The sequence below is a fragment of the Saimiri boliviensis genome, chromosome 14 (genome assembly GCF_048565385.1).
Source record: "Saimiri boliviensis isolate mSaiBol1 chromosome 14, mSaiBol1.pri, whole genome shotgun sequence".
NCBI lineage: Eukaryota > Metazoa > Chordata > Mammalia > Primates > Cebidae > Saimiri > Saimiri boliviensis.
The window spans coordinates 15,444,917-15,464,800 of record NC_133462.1 but is presented as its reverse complement, the minus strand read 5'-3'; the positions used below and the strand labels follow the sequence as shown (position 1 = coordinate 15,464,800).

Below are 19,884 nucleotides of genomic sequence, written 5' to 3'. Positions count from 1 at the left end.
GTGCTGACAGACCCAAGACCAGACACAGCAGAGGTCAGCACTGGGGAGGGGGGGTGGTCCTGTTATGGGACAGGGGTCCAAACAAGCCTTGCTTCTCAGAGCCTCTTTTGGTGAGCTGAATACAGACAGAAGGGGAAGAGGAGGAGGGACAAAAGAGGCAGAAATGAGAAGGGAGGGGACAGAGGACTCCTGAGCAGAGACCGCACCCATGACCCATGTGACCCTGGAAAGTGCTCCCGCCCGGGGAGGAGGCTCAGCACAGAGGAAGGAAGGACAGCAGAGCTGACAGTCACAGCAGCCCTGATAACAGTGTTCCTGGAGCCCAAGCTCCCCTGCACAGAGGAGGACCGAGAAGACAGCAGAGACCATGGGGCCCCTCTCAGCCTCTCCCTGCAGAGTGCATGTCCCCTGGAAGGAACTCCTGCTCACAGGTGAGGGGAGGACTCCCTGTGAGTGTGTGGGAGGAGGGAGCACAGAGACTGGCTGGGGTCTCCTGGGGAGGACAGGGCTCTGGGAGGGGACAGAGGGCTTCTGTTGAAGGCTGAGGAGACAGAACACCAGAAAGGCACAGGGGTCACAACAGGAAAGTCACATTGAACTGGGATTGAAAAAAAAAGAGGAAAATCAATTCAAAATGTTTTTCAAGTTAATCATCATTGGTCACTACAATCTGAAAAATGATAGGAATAAGAACTGCATCAGGGTGACACTCCAAATAAAAATAGAACCAGGGCACTAAACGATGCCCTTACCCACCAATCCAAAGTTGAAAAATAACCACCAGGTACACTCATTAACTCATCCACCAGCATTTACAGTTTTAGTCAGTGACATACAACAAGCACCAGACCAGTCTCTGCCCTCAGGGAGCTCATGCTGTCGTGAAGAGGAAAACACACACACAAAGAGATCTAGAATGTGAGGTCCAGTGTTGACAAGAGCCCTGGAGGGAACAGAGCAGGGAAAGGTCAGAAAGGGAAGACCCAGGGTCTCTAGAGGAGGTGTCAGGGGAGGGGTCTCCCAAGAATTCCCTGATGTGAGCAGGATCTGAGGGCGGTGGGGAGAACGCCGTGCAGACCCCTGGGGAAGAGAATTCCACACAGGGAAATGCCAAGGCCAGAGGTGCTGAAGGAATGGGGGTCACACTGCTGACTTTGACCCAGTAGGGAATACACAGACACACAGACACACACACACACACAGACACCCTAAGGTGGAGGGGTGAAGAGACCTGCTCAGGACCCAGGGCTCCATCTTTCCATCACAATGCACAGGTCCTAATATTGACTGATGCTCTCTCCTGTCTCCCAGCCTCACTTCTAACCTTCTGGAACCCGCCCACCAGTGCCCAAATCACTATTGAAGCCGTGCCATCCAATGCTGCAGAGGGGAAGGAGGTTCTTCTACTCACCCGCAATCTGCCCCAGGATACTACTGGCTTCAACTGGCACAAAGGGGGAAGCGTGGACAGCACCCGTCAAATTACAGGATATGTAATGGCAACTCAACTAACTACCCGAGGGCCCGCATACAGCGGCCGAGAGACAGTATACCCCAATGCCTCCCTGCTGATCCAGAACGTCACCCTGAGTGACACAGGATTCTACACGCTACAAGTCATAACAGCAAATCTTGTGAATACAGAAGCAACAGGCCAGTTCCGTGTATACCGTGAGTATTTCCCCGTGACCTCTGGGTGTTGCGGTCAGTTCTGCTTCCCACACACAGGATTCTCAGGGCTGGGCTGCGCCTGTGTCCCCCTGTGTCCCCCTCTGCATTACATCCTGTGTTGGGGTTTGGGCATTTAGTGCAGGACACACACAGGGGAGACAAACTTCCACAGATCAGAATCCCCTTCCTGCATCCAGACCCTGCAGACACTCACAGCAGAGGAAGGACAGTCTGATAGGGGGACTGAGCAGGGGGAGGTCCGTCTCAGCCAAGCACCCCCTGGACCTGACCCTGAGAAGACCCTTGAGAACTGGGTCAGGGCTGCCTGAGGGGCCCCCTGGGATCCTCACAGAGAAGTTCTACTCTTCCTAGAGCTGAGCCCCTGTGCAAAGCCTTGTCCGTGGTTCCTGATTCCAGGTGATCCTGGGGAGTCTGTGCCAGGGCTGTGTGGTGGCCTCCTGGGCAGGGCTAACTGGGAGCAAGGATGTGACTATCCAAGGGCCATGACTCCTGGAGTTGGCCACCAGCCGGGGCCCAGCACCCAGGGCCTCATCCAGTCAAGGACAGGACCTCTTCCTCCACTTGAGGCTCAACGTGGAAAGGACAAGTGGAAAAAATTACTAGGGCATGAGCCCACTGCCCTGGGGGACACAGGTGACTCCATGGGAAGTTCAGAGTCCCCAGGAGGAGGAACAGAGAAGAGAGGATGCTCCTGGCTGCTCCTTGTCCACCAGGGATCAGGCCCAGGGCCCTCTCTCTTGAAGGCAAAGAATCATAGATGCTCTTCACTTGGACAGCTCCTCTGTGCAGAGCTGAGATCAAGTAATTATAAATATTTTGAGGTTGATTCACAAACAACCTCATAGCCAAACAGCACTTATCCTACTTATTGAAAGGAAATTGAGGGGCAGGGAGACAGTCACTAACAAGGGTCCACAGGCCATAGGTGGTAGATTAGAGACATGTGAGGCCCGTCTGCAGCCAGAGCCCCCTCCTCTCCTCCACCAGGGGTGACGGGGGCTGTTTGTTATGAGGCATCTGCAGACAGATACCTGTCGTGGGTTTGCTTCCTTTCGTCTTGGGCATCCACAGCTCGGAGAGGGAGATTCTGGTCTGGAGAGTGAGAAGTAAATAGAGAATTAGTCAGTTTTACTCTAGAACTATATCACCCTAACTGACAAGGTCAATGCCGGGATTGTCCAGGCCTCTCCCCTTGATCCACAACCCCGTCACCGCACCGGAAATCCTGTTCCTGATGTGTCAGTGTCACTCCCGTGACACATCAGGAAGGAAAAAGGAGAGGACTTTGCCTTCTCTCCCTATTCACACCCTGCACCACTAGAGGCCCAAAAGGAGACACAGGCTCACTCAGGACTTCTCTCATGAGGAAGGGAAGAAAGGAGGAAGGAGGCTGGGTGCGGTGGCTCACACCTGTAATCCAAGCACTTTGGAGGCCAAGGCGGGCGGATTATCTGAGGTTTGGAGTTGAAGACCAGCCTGACCAACATGGTGAAACCCCGACTTTAAAAAGAAAAAATAAAATTAAAAAAAAAAAAATAAAGAAAGGAGGAAGGAGGCCGGGCGCGGTGGCTCAAGCCTGTAATCCCAGCACTTTGGGAGGCCGAGGCGGGTGGATCACGAGGTCAAGAGATCGAGACCATCCTGGTCAACATGGTGAAACCCCGTCTCTACTAAAAAAAATACAAAACATTAGCTGGGCATGGTGGCGCGTGCCTCTAATCCCAGCTACTCAGGAGGCTGAGGCAGGAGAATTGCCTGAACTCAGGAAGCGGAGGTTGTGGTGAGCCGAGATCGCGCCATTGCACTCCAGCCTGGGTAACAAGAGTGAAACTCTGTCTCAAAAAAAAAAAAACAAAAAGAAAGGAGGAAGGAATGAATGAAGGATCCATAACCTCTTAGAGACCAGTTCCTGGATGAAGAATCCTAGGAAGTTCTGGCCGCACCTGTTTTTTGTTTGTTTGTTTGTTTGTTTGTTTTGTTGTTTTGTTTTTGTTTTTGGAGACAGAGTCACACTCTGTTGCCCAGGCTGGAGTGCAGTGGCGCGATCTCAGCTCCCTGCAACCTCCACCTTCCAGCTCAAGTGATTCGCCTGCCTCAGCCTCTGAGTAGCTGGAATTACAGGTGCATGCCCCCATGCCCGGCTAATTTTTGTATTTTAGTAGAGATGGGGTTTCTCCATGTTGGCCTAGCTGGCCTCGAACTCCTGACCTCAGGTGATGCTCCCACCTCGACCTCCCAAAGTACTTGGATTACAGGCATGAGCCACTGAGCCTGGCCAGCCACACTTGTTTCTTGTCCCTCAGGGGCTGAGATCCATGTTCCATCCCTCTGAACCCCTGTCCCTAAAGCTACGTCATCTCATGTGACTCTGGGGTTCCTTGGTCATTGGAGGGTTTTCAGGTCTCCCTGCTCCTGGTCTAAGGCAGTGAAGGGGCTCCTGGTCCATGGGATCTCTGAGGTCACTGTAGCTCCCACTGCTTACTGCCGCAAATATCTCTGGCTCTTTCTGCTCCTCCGTGTCCCTCATCTTCCTCCCCCTTCATTCTAGCTGGGATGCCCTGCCCAGCACAGCTTCCTCCCACCCTTAGGCCTTCCCCAGAAAATCCCTCTAACCAGGCTGGCTGTCCTGTCCCCTTCCCACTCACACTGTGTCCTGATCCACCTCCCAGGCAATAGGGAAGGCACAGAAATCAGCCTTAGTAGCTGCCCCTGCCAGGCTCCGTCATAAGCCAATGTTCCCAGATCACCAGGAGAACGAGCTTCCATTGTGTCCCTGCCCAGGGCTCTTTCCCCCAGGGAGGCTGACATGTAGAACAGGCCATGGGACAGGGACCAGCGACTCCTCCATCCACTCTCTACACTGACTCACCAGGGGGTCAGAGGCAGGACAGGTCTGCAGTCCCCAAAGCCCACGTGCTCATTTCACCCATTTGACTCCCGTCCTCATCTTGGTGTGAGTCTCACGTCCTCCAGTCATTCCTGGGACCTTCCCCAGCTGCAGCTGGCCAGGCAGGTGCTGTCTGATGGGTTTCCTGCCCATGCCACATACACCTGCATCCTCACCATGATGCCATTGCCATAAGGTGGGGTTCACTAGACTGAGAAGTGCACCAGTCACTGGAATCTCACACAGACTCCACCCAGGTCAGATGAGCTTAAACTCTAGTTGTGTTTTCTGAGGTTGAGAGGAGAGGAAGAAAGCATTTCACATGCCTGTTTTGGGCTCCTCCCCTATTTGCCTAACTCTGCACTGGAATTAGGGGCAGGAAGTCCTTTCTAAATTTGCTATCATAACACAGACTGCTTCTGCTAATTTGGCATCATTCTTCTATTTATGCAACTGACACACCGAAGACTTCCTCTCTGGTTGGTTCTCCTACCCTAAAAGGAGGAGGCTTCTCCCTACTCAGGGAGTTGCTAATTTCAAACCAACCTCAGCATCTTCATTTGAGGACAATGTGATCCTGCTGGAATTCACAGCACACCTAAACCTTAGTATGTTATCAAGAAAAATACTACTACTTCCAGCAATTGATCTTCAATCTTTAGGTCATTAATAACAATCTCCACTTATGGAAAAAAATGTGTTTCCCTCAAATTTATTTTATTTTTTACTATATTCAGAACATAACATGAGGTCTAAGGTCTAAATATGTTTGTTGTTTTTTGTTTTTTTTTTCTGAGACAGAGTCTAGCTCTGTCTCCCGGACTGGAGTGCAGTGGCGTGATCTTGGTTCACTGCAATCTCCCCTCCTGGATTCAAGCGATTCTCCAGCCTCAGCCTCCCAAGTAGCTGGGACTACAGGCACGCTCCACCACACCCAGCTAATTTTCATATTTTTAGTAGAGATGGGGTTTCACCATGTTGGCCAGGATGGTCTCGATCTCTTGACCTCATGATCCACCTGCCTTGGCCTCCCCAAGGATGGTGGTGTTTCTCCATATAACATCTGCAATCTATAGACAGGAGTGTGATTAAGGGTGGTGTGGGGGGGTTAATCTTTAACCTCCAGACTTCACTACTGACCTCATGCCTGCTATGTCTCAACTTTTACTTCCTCCTCCATTGAGACAAGAGACAGGAAAAAGGAGTCTCTTCCCTCACCAAGCCTTATGCATAAGTGATACTCAATCTGTATGAAGTATAACACCAAGCTGAACAGCAGATCTCTAGAACCTCCACATCCCACGTAACTGAAAGTGCACAGCTAGTGACCATCTCCCCATTCTGCCTCTCCCAACCTCTGGCCACCACCATTCTACTCTGATTCCATGAGTGTGACAACTCTAGGGACCACATATAAGTGGAATTCTATGGTATCTGTCCTGTGAGTGATTTATTTCATTTGGCATAATGTCCAATGGAAGAAAATATTTGCAAAACTTCTTCCCAGATTTCTGTCTCATACCTGTCAAACACACAGGATCCTTGAGGGTCAGATTTCCAGCAGCTCATGCTCCCTCTTTCCACCACTCAGTTCTGCATTTGCAAACGTCCACATGTATTTCTAGAAAGATCCACAGCGTCCTCACCTGCCCTCTGCAGAAGAAGAAACATGAAAGGCTAAAGACAAGGAGCACTGTTCTGCTGTTAAATTCAGGCAGCTCCTGTGTGTCCCCCTCACTCTCTTGTAGTTCATTCTCTAAATTCTGCTCTATCTTTAGGGGTCACTGGCTCAAGTCAGTCATTATTAAACAACTGGGAAAAACCTGTGGTCCACTGACTGATGACTGAACTGACCTCCAGGCTGGCCCCTGGTGTCCCCTGTGCTATTTCTGCTGAAACATCCAGTCCCAGGCCAGGCTGCACATTTGTTTCCTCGGGATTTAAAGACAATAAGAAGTCCCATCATCACCCATCACGAGAATGTTCTTGGAAAAGGAAGCCACACAAAAAACACGGATGGGGGGGTGCAAAGTAGGACTGAAGCTTGAAAAGACCCAGCACCTAAATGTTTCAGGTGAGGACCCCAAGGGAAGCCAGGCAGTCTGCTGGTCAGGGAGTAACCAGGAGAAGCACCAGGGGCTGTGACCCCGGGTCCTGTGTCTGTCCATGACCCAATGCTGCTGCTCAGTTCACACTTGAGAAAGTCTGTGCTTCTCCCACAAAGGGCAGGTGGTCTTACACAATCTGAGCCTCAGATCCTCGCGCATCTGTCTTGTGACACATACACCTGCCATAGGTTTTTAAGGACTCAAGTGGGCTGAGAGGTGGGAGATGCCAACTCTGACTGAAAGATGCCCGTGGAGGAATCACAGGTGCCACACAGGAGAATCTCCTCTCTGTTTTCTGCACAGCGGAGCTGCCCAAGCCCTCCATCACCAGCAACAACTCCAACCCCGTGGAGGATGAGGATGCTGTGGCCTTAATCTGTGCACCTGAGATTCAGAACACAACCTACCTGTGGTGGGTGAACAATCAGAGCCTCCCGGTGAGTCCCAGGCTGCAGCTGTCCAGTGACAACAGGACCCTCACTCTACTCAGCGTCACAAGGAATGACGCAGGAACCTATGAGTGTGAAATACAGAACCCAGTGAGTGCAAACCGCAGTGATGCAGTCACCCTGGATGTCTGCTGTAAGTACCTTCTGCTCCTCTGTGACCCAGGCTGCCAGCACAAATCCACACGGCCAGAGCCCAGGCCTCTCAGATCCAAGTACTCAGATCCTCACCCAGGCTGGCCCTGACTTCCTGCCCCAGGCAAACCTGAGCAGACCAGGCCTTGACCAATAACAGGAGGGGAGGGGCTGCGCCTGTCCCGGGAGTCTCAGAGTTCACATTTTCTAATGGGACCAACAGGCAAATGTCTCAGACTTTGGCTTAAGGGGACTAATGGGGATTTGGTTGAGACTTCAGGGTTGTGATATGACTCAGGCGGACACTGTGGCCCTTCCACAGACCAGGAATGTCTGCTTCCCTCTGATGACATCACCTGTGGCTTTATTCTCTTTCCTCCAGATGGCCCAGATGTCCCCACCATTTCCCCCTCAAACTCCAATTACCGTCCGGGGGAAAATCTGAACCTCTCCTGCCACGCAGCCTCTAGCCCACCTGCACAGTACTCTTGGCTTATCAATGGGACGTTCCAGCAATCCACACAAGTGCTCTTTATCCCCAACATCGCTGTGGGTCACAGCGGATCCTATATGTGCCATGCCCATAACTCGGCCACTGGCCACAACCGCACCACAGTCAGGATCATCACAGTCTCTGGTAAGTGGATCCGTGGAGCTTTGGCATCACGTTTTTAGGTGGAGTCTGGTTTTCAGGGAAGAGCCAGGAAGAAAGTTTCTTTCCTTCCCAATCTGTATTTAAGGGGCACGAGCAAATCCCAAATTCTCCCCCAAAACCCTCCCAGTTCACCTCTGCAGACTCTCTTCCCCCTGTTTTGTTTTGTTTTGTTTTGTTTTTTATTTCTCATGTCTGACTTTGGGCCGTCCTGAAATTCAAGGAGAGGGTTCCCTCAGCCCTGAGCGCTGTGCAGTAAAAGGGGCTTCACAGAGGAAGAAGGAAGAAGGGTCCTCAGGGGCAAGTTGCTTCTCTCGGTCACAAACAATTCCCCTTCTGTCACCTCTTTGTGTTCTTTTACCTACTTCATAAGCTACAAGGGACAAGAGGCTTTGAAATGAGCTCACATTTTTTCCTTAAGAGAGAGGAGGTCCCAGCTACTCAGGAGGCTGAGGCAGAATTGCCTGAACCCAGGAGGCGGAGGTTGCGGTGAGCCAAGATTGCGCCATTGCACTCCAGCCTGGGTAACAGGAGCGAAACTGTCTCAAAAAAAAAAAAAAAAAAAAAAAAAAAAAAAAAAAAAAAAAAGGCCGGGCGCGGTGGCTCAAGCCTGTAATCCCAGCACTTTGGGAGGCCGAGGCGGGTGGATCACAAGGTCAACCGATCGAGACCATTCTGGTCAACGTGGTGAAACCCCGTCTCTACTAAAAATACAAAAAAATTAGCTGGGCATGGTGGTGCGTGCCTGTAATCCCAGCTACTCAGGAGGCTGAGGCAGGAAAATTGTTTGAACCCAGGAGGCGGAGGTTGCGGTGAGCCGAGATCGCGCCATTGCACTGCAGCCTGGGTAACAACAGCGAAACTCCGTCTCAAAAAAATAAATAAATAAAAATGAGAGAGAGAGAGAGAGAGAGAGAGAGAGAGAGAGAGAGAGAGAGAGAGAGGAGGAAGCCCCTTGGATGATGGAATAGCAGCTCAGACTCTGCCCCCATCTCTGCTCCCAGCTCTCCCAGTGACTGACCCTGCCCTGAAGCCACCTAAGGTGGGACAGGGCATATGGAGAAGGTGCCCAGGGGATCTGTCCTGAATCAGGCAGAATCAAGCTGCAAATCAACACCAAAGCCTCCCCCGGGGTTAGGCTGCAGGAAGATGGAAAGACGCGGAGCTCAGGGCAGACTCCTGAGCTTGTCCTGGCTCTGACGTCACCAGCTGTATGAGGCTGTGGGCACAGCACACGGGCACAACACAGAGGACAGTGCGTGATGCACAGTTGGAGAAATCGGGAGATTCACTCACAGGGACTCTGCATGGAAGGAAGCGGGCAGTATCAAAAAGTGTGTATTTATAGAGAGGGTAAGACTACCAGCCACTTTATTATATCTAAATAGGACTTACGATTTTAACCTTTCCATGTGTGCAGGTCCGTGGTATTAAACACATTACCACTGGCTACCATCACCACTGTCCACCCACAGAACTCTTTTCTTCCTCCCAAAATGAAACTCTGTTCCCATAAAACTCCTGGCCAGAGCCAGGAGGATCATTTGAGCCCAGGCGGTTGAGACTGCAGGTAAGCTATGATCAAAGCTCTGCGCTCCAGTCTGGGTTGGGCTACACTTTTTGGCAATGCCCATGCCCTTCCATGCAGAGTCTCTGTGAGTATGCAACAAATTGGATAACCTAGGTGAAATGGACAAATTCCTGGGAACACACAAAAAATCTGAATAGGCCTATAAGTAGTAACAATATTTAGCCAATCAATTATTCATCACACTCTTGTAATCATTATTATTTCTGTAGAATTGGTAGCAATGTTATCATTTCCTCTCTCTCTCTCTCTTTTTTTTTGAGAGTAGGTCTCACTCTGTAGCCCAACCGAGGCTGGAGTGCAGTGGTTTGATCACAGCTTACCTGCAGGCTCAACCCCCAGACTCAAATGATCCTCCTACCTCAGCCTCCTGAGGAGCTCAAACTATAGGCATGTGCCAACATGCCCAGCTAGTTTTAAAAAAAAATTGTAGAGACTGTATCTCCCTATGTTGCATAGGCTGGTCTTGACCTTCTGACCTCAAGCAATCCTCTTGCTTTGATCTACCAGGGTGCTGGAATTAAAGGTGTGAGCCACCATGCCCCCATTTTCATTTATGATTTTAGTAATTTGAATCTTCTCTTTTTTTCTCGTAGTCAATCTAGTAAACGTCAGTTTCCTTATCTGTTTTGAAAAACCAACTTTTGGTTTCCTTGATTCCCTTTATTGTTTTTCTAGCTTCCATTTTATTTATTTCAACTCCAATTATTGTTTCCTTCATTCACTGTCTTTGGTTTGAGTTTGTTCTTTTTCTGTATCCTGAATCTGTAAAGTTAGGTTGTTGATTTGAGGTCTCTCTTTATTTTAATGTATTTACCACTATGTATTTCTTTCTTTCTTTTTTTTTTTTTTTTTTGAGATGGAGTTTCGCTCTTGTTACCCAGGCTGCAGCAGCGCAATGGCGCGATCTCGGCTCACCGCAACCTCTGCCTCCTGGGTTCAGGCAATTCTCCTGCCTCAGCCTCCTGAGTAGCTGGGATTACAGGCACGCGCCACCATGCCCAGCTAATTTTTTGTATTTTTAGTAGAGACGGGGTTTCACCATGTTGACCAGGATGGTCTCGATTTCTTTTTTTTTTTTTTTTTTTCTTTTTTTTTTTTTTTTTTTGAGACGGAGTTTCGCTCTCCTTACCCAGGCTGGAGTGCAATGGCGCGATCTCGGCTCACCGCAACCTCCGCCTCCCGGGCTCAGGCAATTCTCCTGCCTCAGCCTCCTGAGTAGCTGGGATTACAGGCACGTGCCACCATGCCCAGCTAATTTTTTGTATCTTTAGTAGAGACGGGGTTTCACCATGTTGACCAGGATGGTCTCGATCTCTCGACCTCGTGATCCACCCGCCTCAGCCTCCCAAAGTGCTGGGATTACAGGCTTGAGCCACCGCGCCCGGCTGGTCTCGATTTCTTAACCTCGTGATCCACCTGCCTCGGCCTCTCAAAGTGCTGGGATTACAGGCTTGAGCCACCGTGCCCGGCCCACTATCAATTTCTTACACAAGATTTTTAAAGGCGGGGCGCAGTGGCTCAAGCCTGTAATCCCAGCACTTTGGGAGGCCGAGGCGGGTGGATCACGAGGTCAAGAGATCGAGACCATCCTGGTCAACATGGTGAAACCCCATCTCTACTAAAAAATACAAAAAATTAGCTGGGCATGGTGGCGCGTGCCTGTAACCCCAGCTACTCAGGAGGCTGAGGCAGGAGAATTGCCTGAACCCAGGAGGCGGAGGTTGCGGTGAGCTGAGATCGCGCCATTGCACTCCAGCCTGGGTAACAAGAGCGAAACTCCGTCTCAAAAAAAAAAAAAAAAAAAAAAAGATTTTTAACTTCTCTGAGCCTTCAGCTCTTCAGCTGAAAATTGCAATAATTCTTATCACTAGGAAATGGATGGAAAAATGAAAATTGAAATAACAGCGCCTGTTTCATAGCACTGTTTTCAAGATTTCATGTAATATTTGATTAAGACTTCAGCAAAATGCCACACACAAAGAAAAGCTTCATACAGATTAGCTATTATTATTAATACTGTTACCATTACCCTTGAAGTCAAGTAGTTCTAGAGCCAAATCCCAAATCTACCTGTCACTAACCATATGACTTTGGATAAGTTTTCTCAACACTCTAAGCCTATGTCTTTTCATCTGTAAAATGGAAATTATGTCTACCCAAGAGGGTTCTTGTATAAATCAAGTGAGATACAGGTAAAGTATTCAGCACAGGGTGTGGCATGTAGGAAGTGCCCCTCAACAGTATCTAACATCACGTTAATCATCAGCCTAAATTGACTGGTGAGGAATAAGCACCAAATGCAAACCCACCGGGACATGGTTACTGGCTGAACATGGGAGAGAGGAAACAGAATGCAAAGAATCAAGCCTGGTATGTTAGCTTTCATACACTGAGATGCAGCCACGATGGGATTAGAGGTGCAAGATAATTCACTGGGGAAAATGGTCGTGAAAGAAGGTGGAGTAGCAGTGAGAGGAGCCTAAGAGAACTCTCAGACCATGATGCAGATCTGATTCCTGAGAAGAAGAAAGAGAAGGAGGGAAGTTTTAGATAGCAGTGCCATTCTGAGTTTCCACAAGACCGATGGGGAGTCCTTGAACCCCTCACCCCTGAGAGTGAGGTGGGGTCTCAAAGAGCTGCGCTTGCTTTCATTCCCCTGGTGGGAGCCCATGAGAAGTGAGTTCTCTGTGCAAAGAACATGGTAAATTCAGAATGCACTAGCCTGGGCCTTCTGTCAATCAAGTCTCCATCATAGAGACCCAACAGGCTCTTATTCATGGCTGCCACAATTGAGATACAGAAAAAGATGCAACTATGAAAAGATAGAAAGTTCTAATGAAACGCAAAAATAGCAATTCGTCTTTCTCAAATTTCAAAGCCTTCAGAAATATCTGAGTGCAGAGAGACCAGGATGAAATTAACAGAAGACTGATCACCAACCTAGAAACCTAGTAAGAGAGAAAAAAAATGCAATCTTCCCAGAAAACTACTATATTCCTTGAAGAAACAAGTCAATACTACTTCATGTTGAGAGCTGGTTCTTGGGGCACCCCACTGTAAAATAACATCACCTTCATTCCTTCTCTATTTTTTTTTTTTTCCTGTACCAGGTAGTTCTCCTGGCCTCTCAGCTGGGACCACTGTCAGCATCCTGATTGGAGTGCTGGCCAGCGTGGTTCTGATATAGCAGCCCAGGTGTATTTTCGGTACTTCAGGAAGACTGGCAGGTATGGTGGCCTTTCCTCTTGTCCTATTTCCTGCAGGGCTGACCACCATGCCCGGGAGAGGGAAAAACTTTTTCACTTATATCTGGGCCTGGATCTCCTTCTTCTACCCCTAAACTCCTGCTTCTCACACGAATTCCTGCTGGTCTCTTCTTCCCTACTCTTCATGCTCCCTGTACCCCACTGTCTATTAGACATAATGATCCCCAGCCTCTGCTCATTTGTTTCCCAGATTCAATACATTGTCAATGCCTCTTGGTCCTTTAGTAACATCTCTCACTTGGGTGCTTCTCTCCGTTCCCATAAACCTCAACAACTGCTCAAAGTCCTGCTTGACCCCTTATTGCCAGTGTCTGAAATCTTTCTTGCATATGACTGCCTCATCACCTTCCTGAAATCTAGTTCACTTGCCTACTCTAGAAGCCACAGGGGCTACTGCGGTCTGTCACATAAGTTCAAATTTCTTCTCTTTACTAATCCTCTACTTCCTTTACCTCTACTTCCCAGTAAAATTCCTTTATCTTAGACCTGACTCTCTACACATCCTGCCCCTTTGCCCACTATGCACATAGAATTCTTTTTTGTTTTGTTTGTTTGTTTTTTGTAGTAGTAGTGTGAAAACAGATGCACATAGAATTCTTAGTTTCAATGTTACACCTAAAAACAGGGTGATCTCCCCTCGACCACCTGCACTGTGGACTCCCCCACACCGTTCATCACAAGCAACTTCTTATCTCATGGAGAACAAAGACTGTGTAGCGTTAACGTGTGAACTTTGGACTCAGGATACATCCTCCATGTGCTGAGAACCCTTTACTGACAATCAATTCATGTGTGCCTAACAGATACAGAAATGATGTGCGTAACAGATATAGAAATGAAGAAGGCATAAAGCAGAGAACAGAAGATAAGACCTAAAAATAATCATAGTACCCAACTAGAAGCAGTGAGTGACACAAGAAATCAGAGAAATCTGATGGGAAATATAGCTACACATTGGAATCACTCAGAAACATTTTAAAAAACTGATGCTCAAGCTCAAGCCTCAACCATAAATTCTGATTTACTATTCTGGGGACCCAGGCATTGCTAATTTTTAAGTCTCCCCAGATGCTACTATTGTATAGTCAGGATGGAGAACCCCTGTTCTAATAGGAAGGACTGGGGGATAAACCCATGGTTTTTAGCTAGGAGTATTAGAATTGCCTCTGGAGCTTTTTCTTTTCTTTTCTTTTTTTTTTTTTTTTCCCCCATGAGACAGAGTTTCGCTCTTGTTACCCAGGCTGGAGTGCAATGGCGATCTTGGCTCACCGCAACCTCCGCCTCCTGGGTTCAGGCAATTCTCCTGCCTCAGCCTCCTGAGTAGCTGAGATTACAGGCATGCGCCACCATGCCCAGCTCATGTTTTGTATTTTTAGTAGAGACGGGGTTTCACCATGTTGACCAGGCTGGTCTTGAACTCCTGACCTCGTGATCCACCCATCTCGGCCTCCCAAAGTGCTGGGATTACAGGCATGAGCCACGGCACCCGGCCCAGAACTTTTTCAACATGTGTAGTCCTGTATTTTGTTGGCCTTATTCATTAATGGGCTCCACCAAGAACTCAGTAATCTAATTGAGAAACAGAAACTGAATGGAAAAGATCTTGTTTGATATGTTAAATTATATGGAAGCATTGTCAAATGATAAGTGATGCTGAACCTTCTCTAAGTTACATTTATGGGTATGTTATTGATGTCAGTGTTCCAAAAATTATATGAAATTCCCAGAAATCTAACAGGTTATCAACCATAATACCATATGCCACAGAAGTAGCTAAGTATCTATGTGAGTTGCATTCTTGTCATAATGAACTCTACCCAGGTTTGTAACCATACTCATTTTCAATCTCTTTGTCATTCACAGACAATTGGTTTGATTCTTCTTTAAAGCATCTGCAATCAGCCACCATCCAAAACTGCTTCTTCATCGAGGATATTTACAGAAAAGATTCTGACATGTACTCTTGAATACAATTTTCTAATAGCATTAAAATCGTACCATTGGACCACTTAAGAATTTCCAAAATTTTAACAAACTGATAGCTTCATGAAACTGCCAACCAAGAGCAAGCAGAGAAAATAATTAATTTCATGGGACTCAGTGATAACAATGAAAATAATATTTTTAAGATTTTTTTATATGAAATCTTGAGGATTCTTTAAGTGTTTTGTTTCCCAGATTTCAGGAAAAACATTTTTTCTTTTAAGCTATCTAGAGTTTACAGTAATTTAGTAAAGTATACTTTTGTGAACAAAAATTGAAACATTTACATTTTCTCCTTACCTGACTGCTCCAGAATTCGGAAACTATTCATGAATATTTATATCTTTATAATAATATAGTTATTTCCACAATCAATATAGTTGTTAATATTATCATAAAATAATTACTTATATATTTATTTTTGCAGTTTGTGATAAATAATTATAATATAATTCTAATAATATTTAACAATTATTTGTTATTAATATTCTAATTAATTTCATTAATGATTATTAATGGTTATAATTATTAATATAATAAAATAATATAGTTATTTGCTCAATAAAAATCTGCTCCCTTCATAACAAGGATACATTTGAAATATTGGTTATATTACCCAGGCTTTGACTGGGATGTTATATTTGAGAATATGCATAGATGAACCCATAGGCACTGAAGCAAATTCTGAAGTCGGCCTTGGCTCGGCTTTCTCATGTTGAGAGGTTTCTAAAAGTTTAATCTGAGATTCCTTATAAAAAATTCCAGAAAAGCAAACTTAAAAAGACTCTATGTGGTCAACTGCTACTCTCGCTGCACTTAAATAAGAACAAGGCCAAGTTTGGTGAGACCAAACTTATTCAGAAAACAAATATGTCTCACCGGGATTATCTTTGGTAGAAACAGAGATGCCTGTGGAGAGAAAAATTATGCTGAAAATAACTCTAGTGCACCTGTTATGACATCACAGCTCTGCTTGTTGCTTTTTAGTTTTCGTTATTCACCTGTAGACTGGACTGGACCCTGAATTATTCTAGCTCCTCTGTGGGAAATAGAAAAGTTTCTCTTCGGCTGGGCACGGTGGCTCACGCCTATAATCCCAGCACTTTGGGAGGCCGAGGTGGGTGGATCGCGAGGTCAAGAGATCGAGACCATCCTGGTCAACATGGTGAAACCCCGTCTCTGCTGAAAATACAAATAAAATTAGCTGGGCATGGTGGCGCGTGCCTGTAGTCCCAGCTACTCAGGAGGCTGAGGCAGGAGAATTGCCTGAACCCAGGAGGCGGAGGTTGCGGTGAGCCGAGATCGCGCCATTGCACTCCAGCCTGGGTAACAAGAGCGAAACTCTGTCTCAAAAAAAAAAAAAGAAAAGTTTCTCTTCAAAGTTTCCTTCCTTGTTAAAGAACGAATCATAAGTGTTAGAAATAATAGTTTGTTTTAAACACTTTCTTCAAAGCCTTTTTACTTTTTGCTGGTAACTCTTTGTTAAGCCCGTCGTACGCAGCTGTTAGGCATGCTCACAGGCACACAGTACATTCTATGTCCTTGGGCTTTAACCGAGATACCTGCGCTGGACGTGCTCACAGGCATGTCCCAGCTCACAGCCTATGCCCCTTCCTTATTTAGACTTCCTTTCTGTTCTCCATTGCTTTTGCCTGTTTAGAAAAGTTTTAAGTTGTTAGCTAATCGAGTTTGGTTTAGAATGTGAGGTCTGGCTCCCACCAACGGAGATCAGACACAGCAGTAAAGATGACCCCAAATATGTAAAGGGTAAATATGTCTGCCTTTCCTTTGTTCATTGTACTCTCCCGGCAAGATGGCTAATGGGAACACCTTTCCTACAGAAAGTAAAGATTGCCTTGCTCAGAGAACCTTTGTCTCAGTGCTGATTTTTCTCAGCAGCACCAAGCATCTGTTTCCAAAGTCCTCCAATCCCATTCTATCCCATGGAATCACTAAGAACAAGGTCTGCTCTGTTCCTGAAGCTCTGTAAGCTGGAGGTGGGGAAAACCCTCACGCAGGCCGAGTGCAGTGGCTCACGTTTGTAATTCCAGAAGGTAGGCAAAGCAATTTTTTGTTGTGGGTGAAGTTGACAAAAGGTACCTGTATTAGGCACCCACAACAAAAATTTGCTTTGCCTTCCTTCTGTGTCTCACTTTCCTGTCTGAATCACAGACAAGAGCACAAACTTTGAGGTGAAACACATGAGCTCTGCGATGAACTGGCTGGATGACCCTGGACCACTCACTTCACCTCCGACAGGCTTTTCTCATCTGCAGCACAAGGATGACTCTGACTGCATCAGAAAATGACAGTGAAAGAGAAACTTATGATGTGTAAGGCCTTAGAAACAGACTGGCACCGGATGAGCCCTTCATAAACATTCCCTTTTCCTTTCACCCTCACCCATCTGCTCCTTCGACTTCTTTCTCTTCAGCAACTTAGGCAGTCTACTGTAGCAGTTAGCAAAGAAGCCAACTATCCATTCTCTCATGATTCTGCTGGAATGTTCTTGTGATGGAGTCTACTACCCACTCAAGCCCAAATTATTTATAAGAAGAGATCTGTTTAAAACAAGAGGTCCTTTTTATGTTCACATAAAAGGTATACATACAGCCAGGCACAGTGGCTCATGCCTGTAATCCCAGCACTTTGGGAGGTCAAGGTGGGTGGATCACCTGAGGTCAGGAGTTCAAGACCAGCCTGGCCAACATGGTGAAACCCCTTCTCTACTAAAAATACAAAAACTAGCCAGGCATGGTGACAGGCACCTGTAATCCCAGCTACTCAGGAGGCTGAGGCAGGAGAATCACTTGAACCCGGGAAGTGGAAGTTGCAGTGATCCAAGATCACACCACTGAACTCCAGCCTGGGCAACAAAGAGCAAAAGAGCAAAACTCCGTCTCAAAAAAAAAAAAAAAAAGTAGACATATGTCCCCTTAACTTACACATACCCGTCCCAATTCTGTCCTGTTAACTTATCTGTGCAATTCCTCATTCACTCTTCTTTAGTCTTTCTCTTTATAAAGTAGGATAGCACAGAGATGAAAGTAATGTTTTAAGCCACAAGAGGGATTTTCTTTGGCAAAACAAATGCTTTCCATTAGAAAGATCGATGTGTTGTTGTTGTTGTTTTTGGCAAAAGGTATGCTAATTTGCAAGGCACCCCTGAAACCTGTTTTCAGGCTTGGCTTTTAGAAAAATTATTTGAGCCTACAACACAGTCTTAGATGCTCCCCGCTCCCACCAGGAGACAATACTTACCACAGAAGTCACATTCACCCCGTGTATTCCTGCTGTTGGATAAAGGTATTTTCACAGAATGTTGTGCATGAGATACTCCTCCCAGTCCTTCCACTCCTGGAAGTTAAGCTTCCTCCTTAACCATCTTCATATCCAGCTGGCCTGCCAGGACTCTGGCTGGAAAATACCTCCCACCTGGATGGTTAGCGTGGCACCTTTGCCTATTCCCGTAATTATAATAGCTCACACTGATGCAGCACTCACTACCCACCAGGCATTATCCTAAGAGTTTTCTGGGTATCTCCAGTCCTCAAAAAAATCCTGAGTGGGCTGAGCATGGTGGCTCACACCTATAATCCCAGCACTTTGGGAGGCGAGGCAGGCGGATCACAAGGTCGAGAGATCAAGATCATCTTGACCAACATGATGAAACCCCGTTTCCAATTTTAGTATATGTGCTGCCGAAGCGAGCACGAAACCCCGTTTCTACTAAAAATCCAAAAAAAAAATTAGCCAGGCGGGAGGCTGAGGCAGAGAATTGCTAAGGAGGTAGAGGTTGCAGTGAGCCAAGATTGCACCACTGCATTCCAGCCTGGGAGACAGAGCGACACCCTGTCTCAAAAAAAAAAAAAAAAAAAAAAAAACTGAGGCAAAGAAGTGAAGTAGTGTACCCATTGTCACCCAACTCAATCATTTAACCTCATCCCCCACCCATCTGCGCAGAGGGTACCTTAAGATGTCCAATGTCTCCTGAATGACATCCACCTTCCAGAATGATTTTTGTGCTCTCTACTCTCAGGATTTGACAAATAGCCAGCATTTTGTCTCACCCTTCACTTACGCAGCTATTCCCTAACACCACACTCACAACTGCACAGCCCTGAATAAAAGCTGGCGTTTACGAACTTCAGTCTCTTTTGGAAGAAAACAGGGCCAGGTTCCCAGTCACATAAAAAGTCTCTTTTACTCGACTGTCAACTATTTGCACAGCCATTTCCTGGCCACAAATGAGGTACACTAGAGACAGAAAGCATATTGAGACGGAAGCAGGAGGGTGAGTCCCTGGAATAGTCACAAAGGGGAGAAGATTCCAAACCCAGAGGCAGTCATAAAACACACCCAGAGTGTATGGCCTCTGAGCAATGACAGCCCCACCTGCCTCTTTCCATGCCTTCTTGGCCTGTTCCTCCTGGCCTTGCTTTCTTAGGTGAGTACTAATGGCCTGGGAGCTGGGGCCAGACCACAGCACACAGCACTGAGCGGTCGGGTGGAGGAGCTGAAGGCAAGAGGAGTGTTGGACTCATGGGACCTGACTCACCTAGGTACATATCACCTGGGCAGGGAGTGGATTAGTGCAGGGCTCACGGTGGTTACTCATAATGAGGGACTGAGGCAAGGGTCTGAATCAATTGAGATTTATTAAGTCTGAGCTTGAGGGCACGCCCTGGATAAACATGAGTCCTAGAAAACCTCTGTGGCTTTCATTCTCTCTGAAGAGGTTTTCAGGAGGCCAGGTATTTGGGGTTTTTTTGTTTATTTGTTTTGGTTTTTTTTTTTTTTCTTTCTTTTTTTGTTTTTGTTTTGTTTTGTTTTGTTTTTTGAGATTGGGTCTAGCTCTGTCACCCAGGCTGGAGTGCAGTGGCCCAATCTTGGCTCACAGCAAGCTCCAACTCCTGGGTTCAAGCAATTTTCCTGCCTCAGCCTCCCTAGTAGCTGGGATTACAGGCACATGCCACCACACCCAGCTAATTTTTGTATTTTTAGTAGAGACAAGGTTTCACCATGTTTGCCAGGCTGGTCTCAAACTCCTCACCTTAAGTGATCCACCCACCTTGGCCTCCTAAATGCTTACAGGTGTGAGCCACTGCACCCTGCTGAAACCAA

The 19,884-nt window shown here is 47.0% G+C and overlaps 1 protein-coding gene and 1 long non-coding RNA gene across 4 annotated transcripts; one reads left to right on the top strand and one right to left on the bottom strand.

Moving 5' to 3' along the window:
* The first annotated feature begins 276 nt into the window (after positions 1–276).
* LOC104650116 (CEA cell adhesion molecule 6) lies at positions 277–15,160 on the top strand. Its single transcript, XM_010331107.3, has 6 exons — positions 277–431; positions 1,312–1,671; positions 6,991–7,269; positions 7,651–7,905; positions 12,622–12,738; positions 14,641–15,160. The coding sequence occupies exons 1-5, from the start codon at positions 368–370 to the stop codon at positions 12,696–12,698; spliced, it is 1,035 nt and encodes a 344-aa protein (XP_010329409.2). The 5' UTR covers positions 277–367; the 3' UTR covers positions 12,699–12,738; positions 14,641–15,160.
* On the bottom strand, positions 1,584–19,064 carry LOC141581136 (uncharacterized). 3 transcript variants are annotated; one of them, XR_012513677.1, is made up of 5 exons: positions 18,731–19,064; positions 18,022–18,053; positions 7,095–7,201; positions 6,102–6,232; positions 1,584–2,784 (listed from the first exon to the last, which is right to left on the bottom strand). It is a non-coding gene; the product is annotated as an uncharacterized LOC141581136 (long non-coding RNA). The 3 variants fall into 3 exon arrangements; XR_012513678.1 differs by lacking the exon at positions 18,022–18,053 and having other exon boundaries at positions 18,731–19,061; XR_012513676.1 differs by lacking the exon at positions 18,731–19,064 and having other exon boundaries at positions 18,022–18,705.
* Positions 19,065–19,884: the final 820 nt, after the last annotated feature.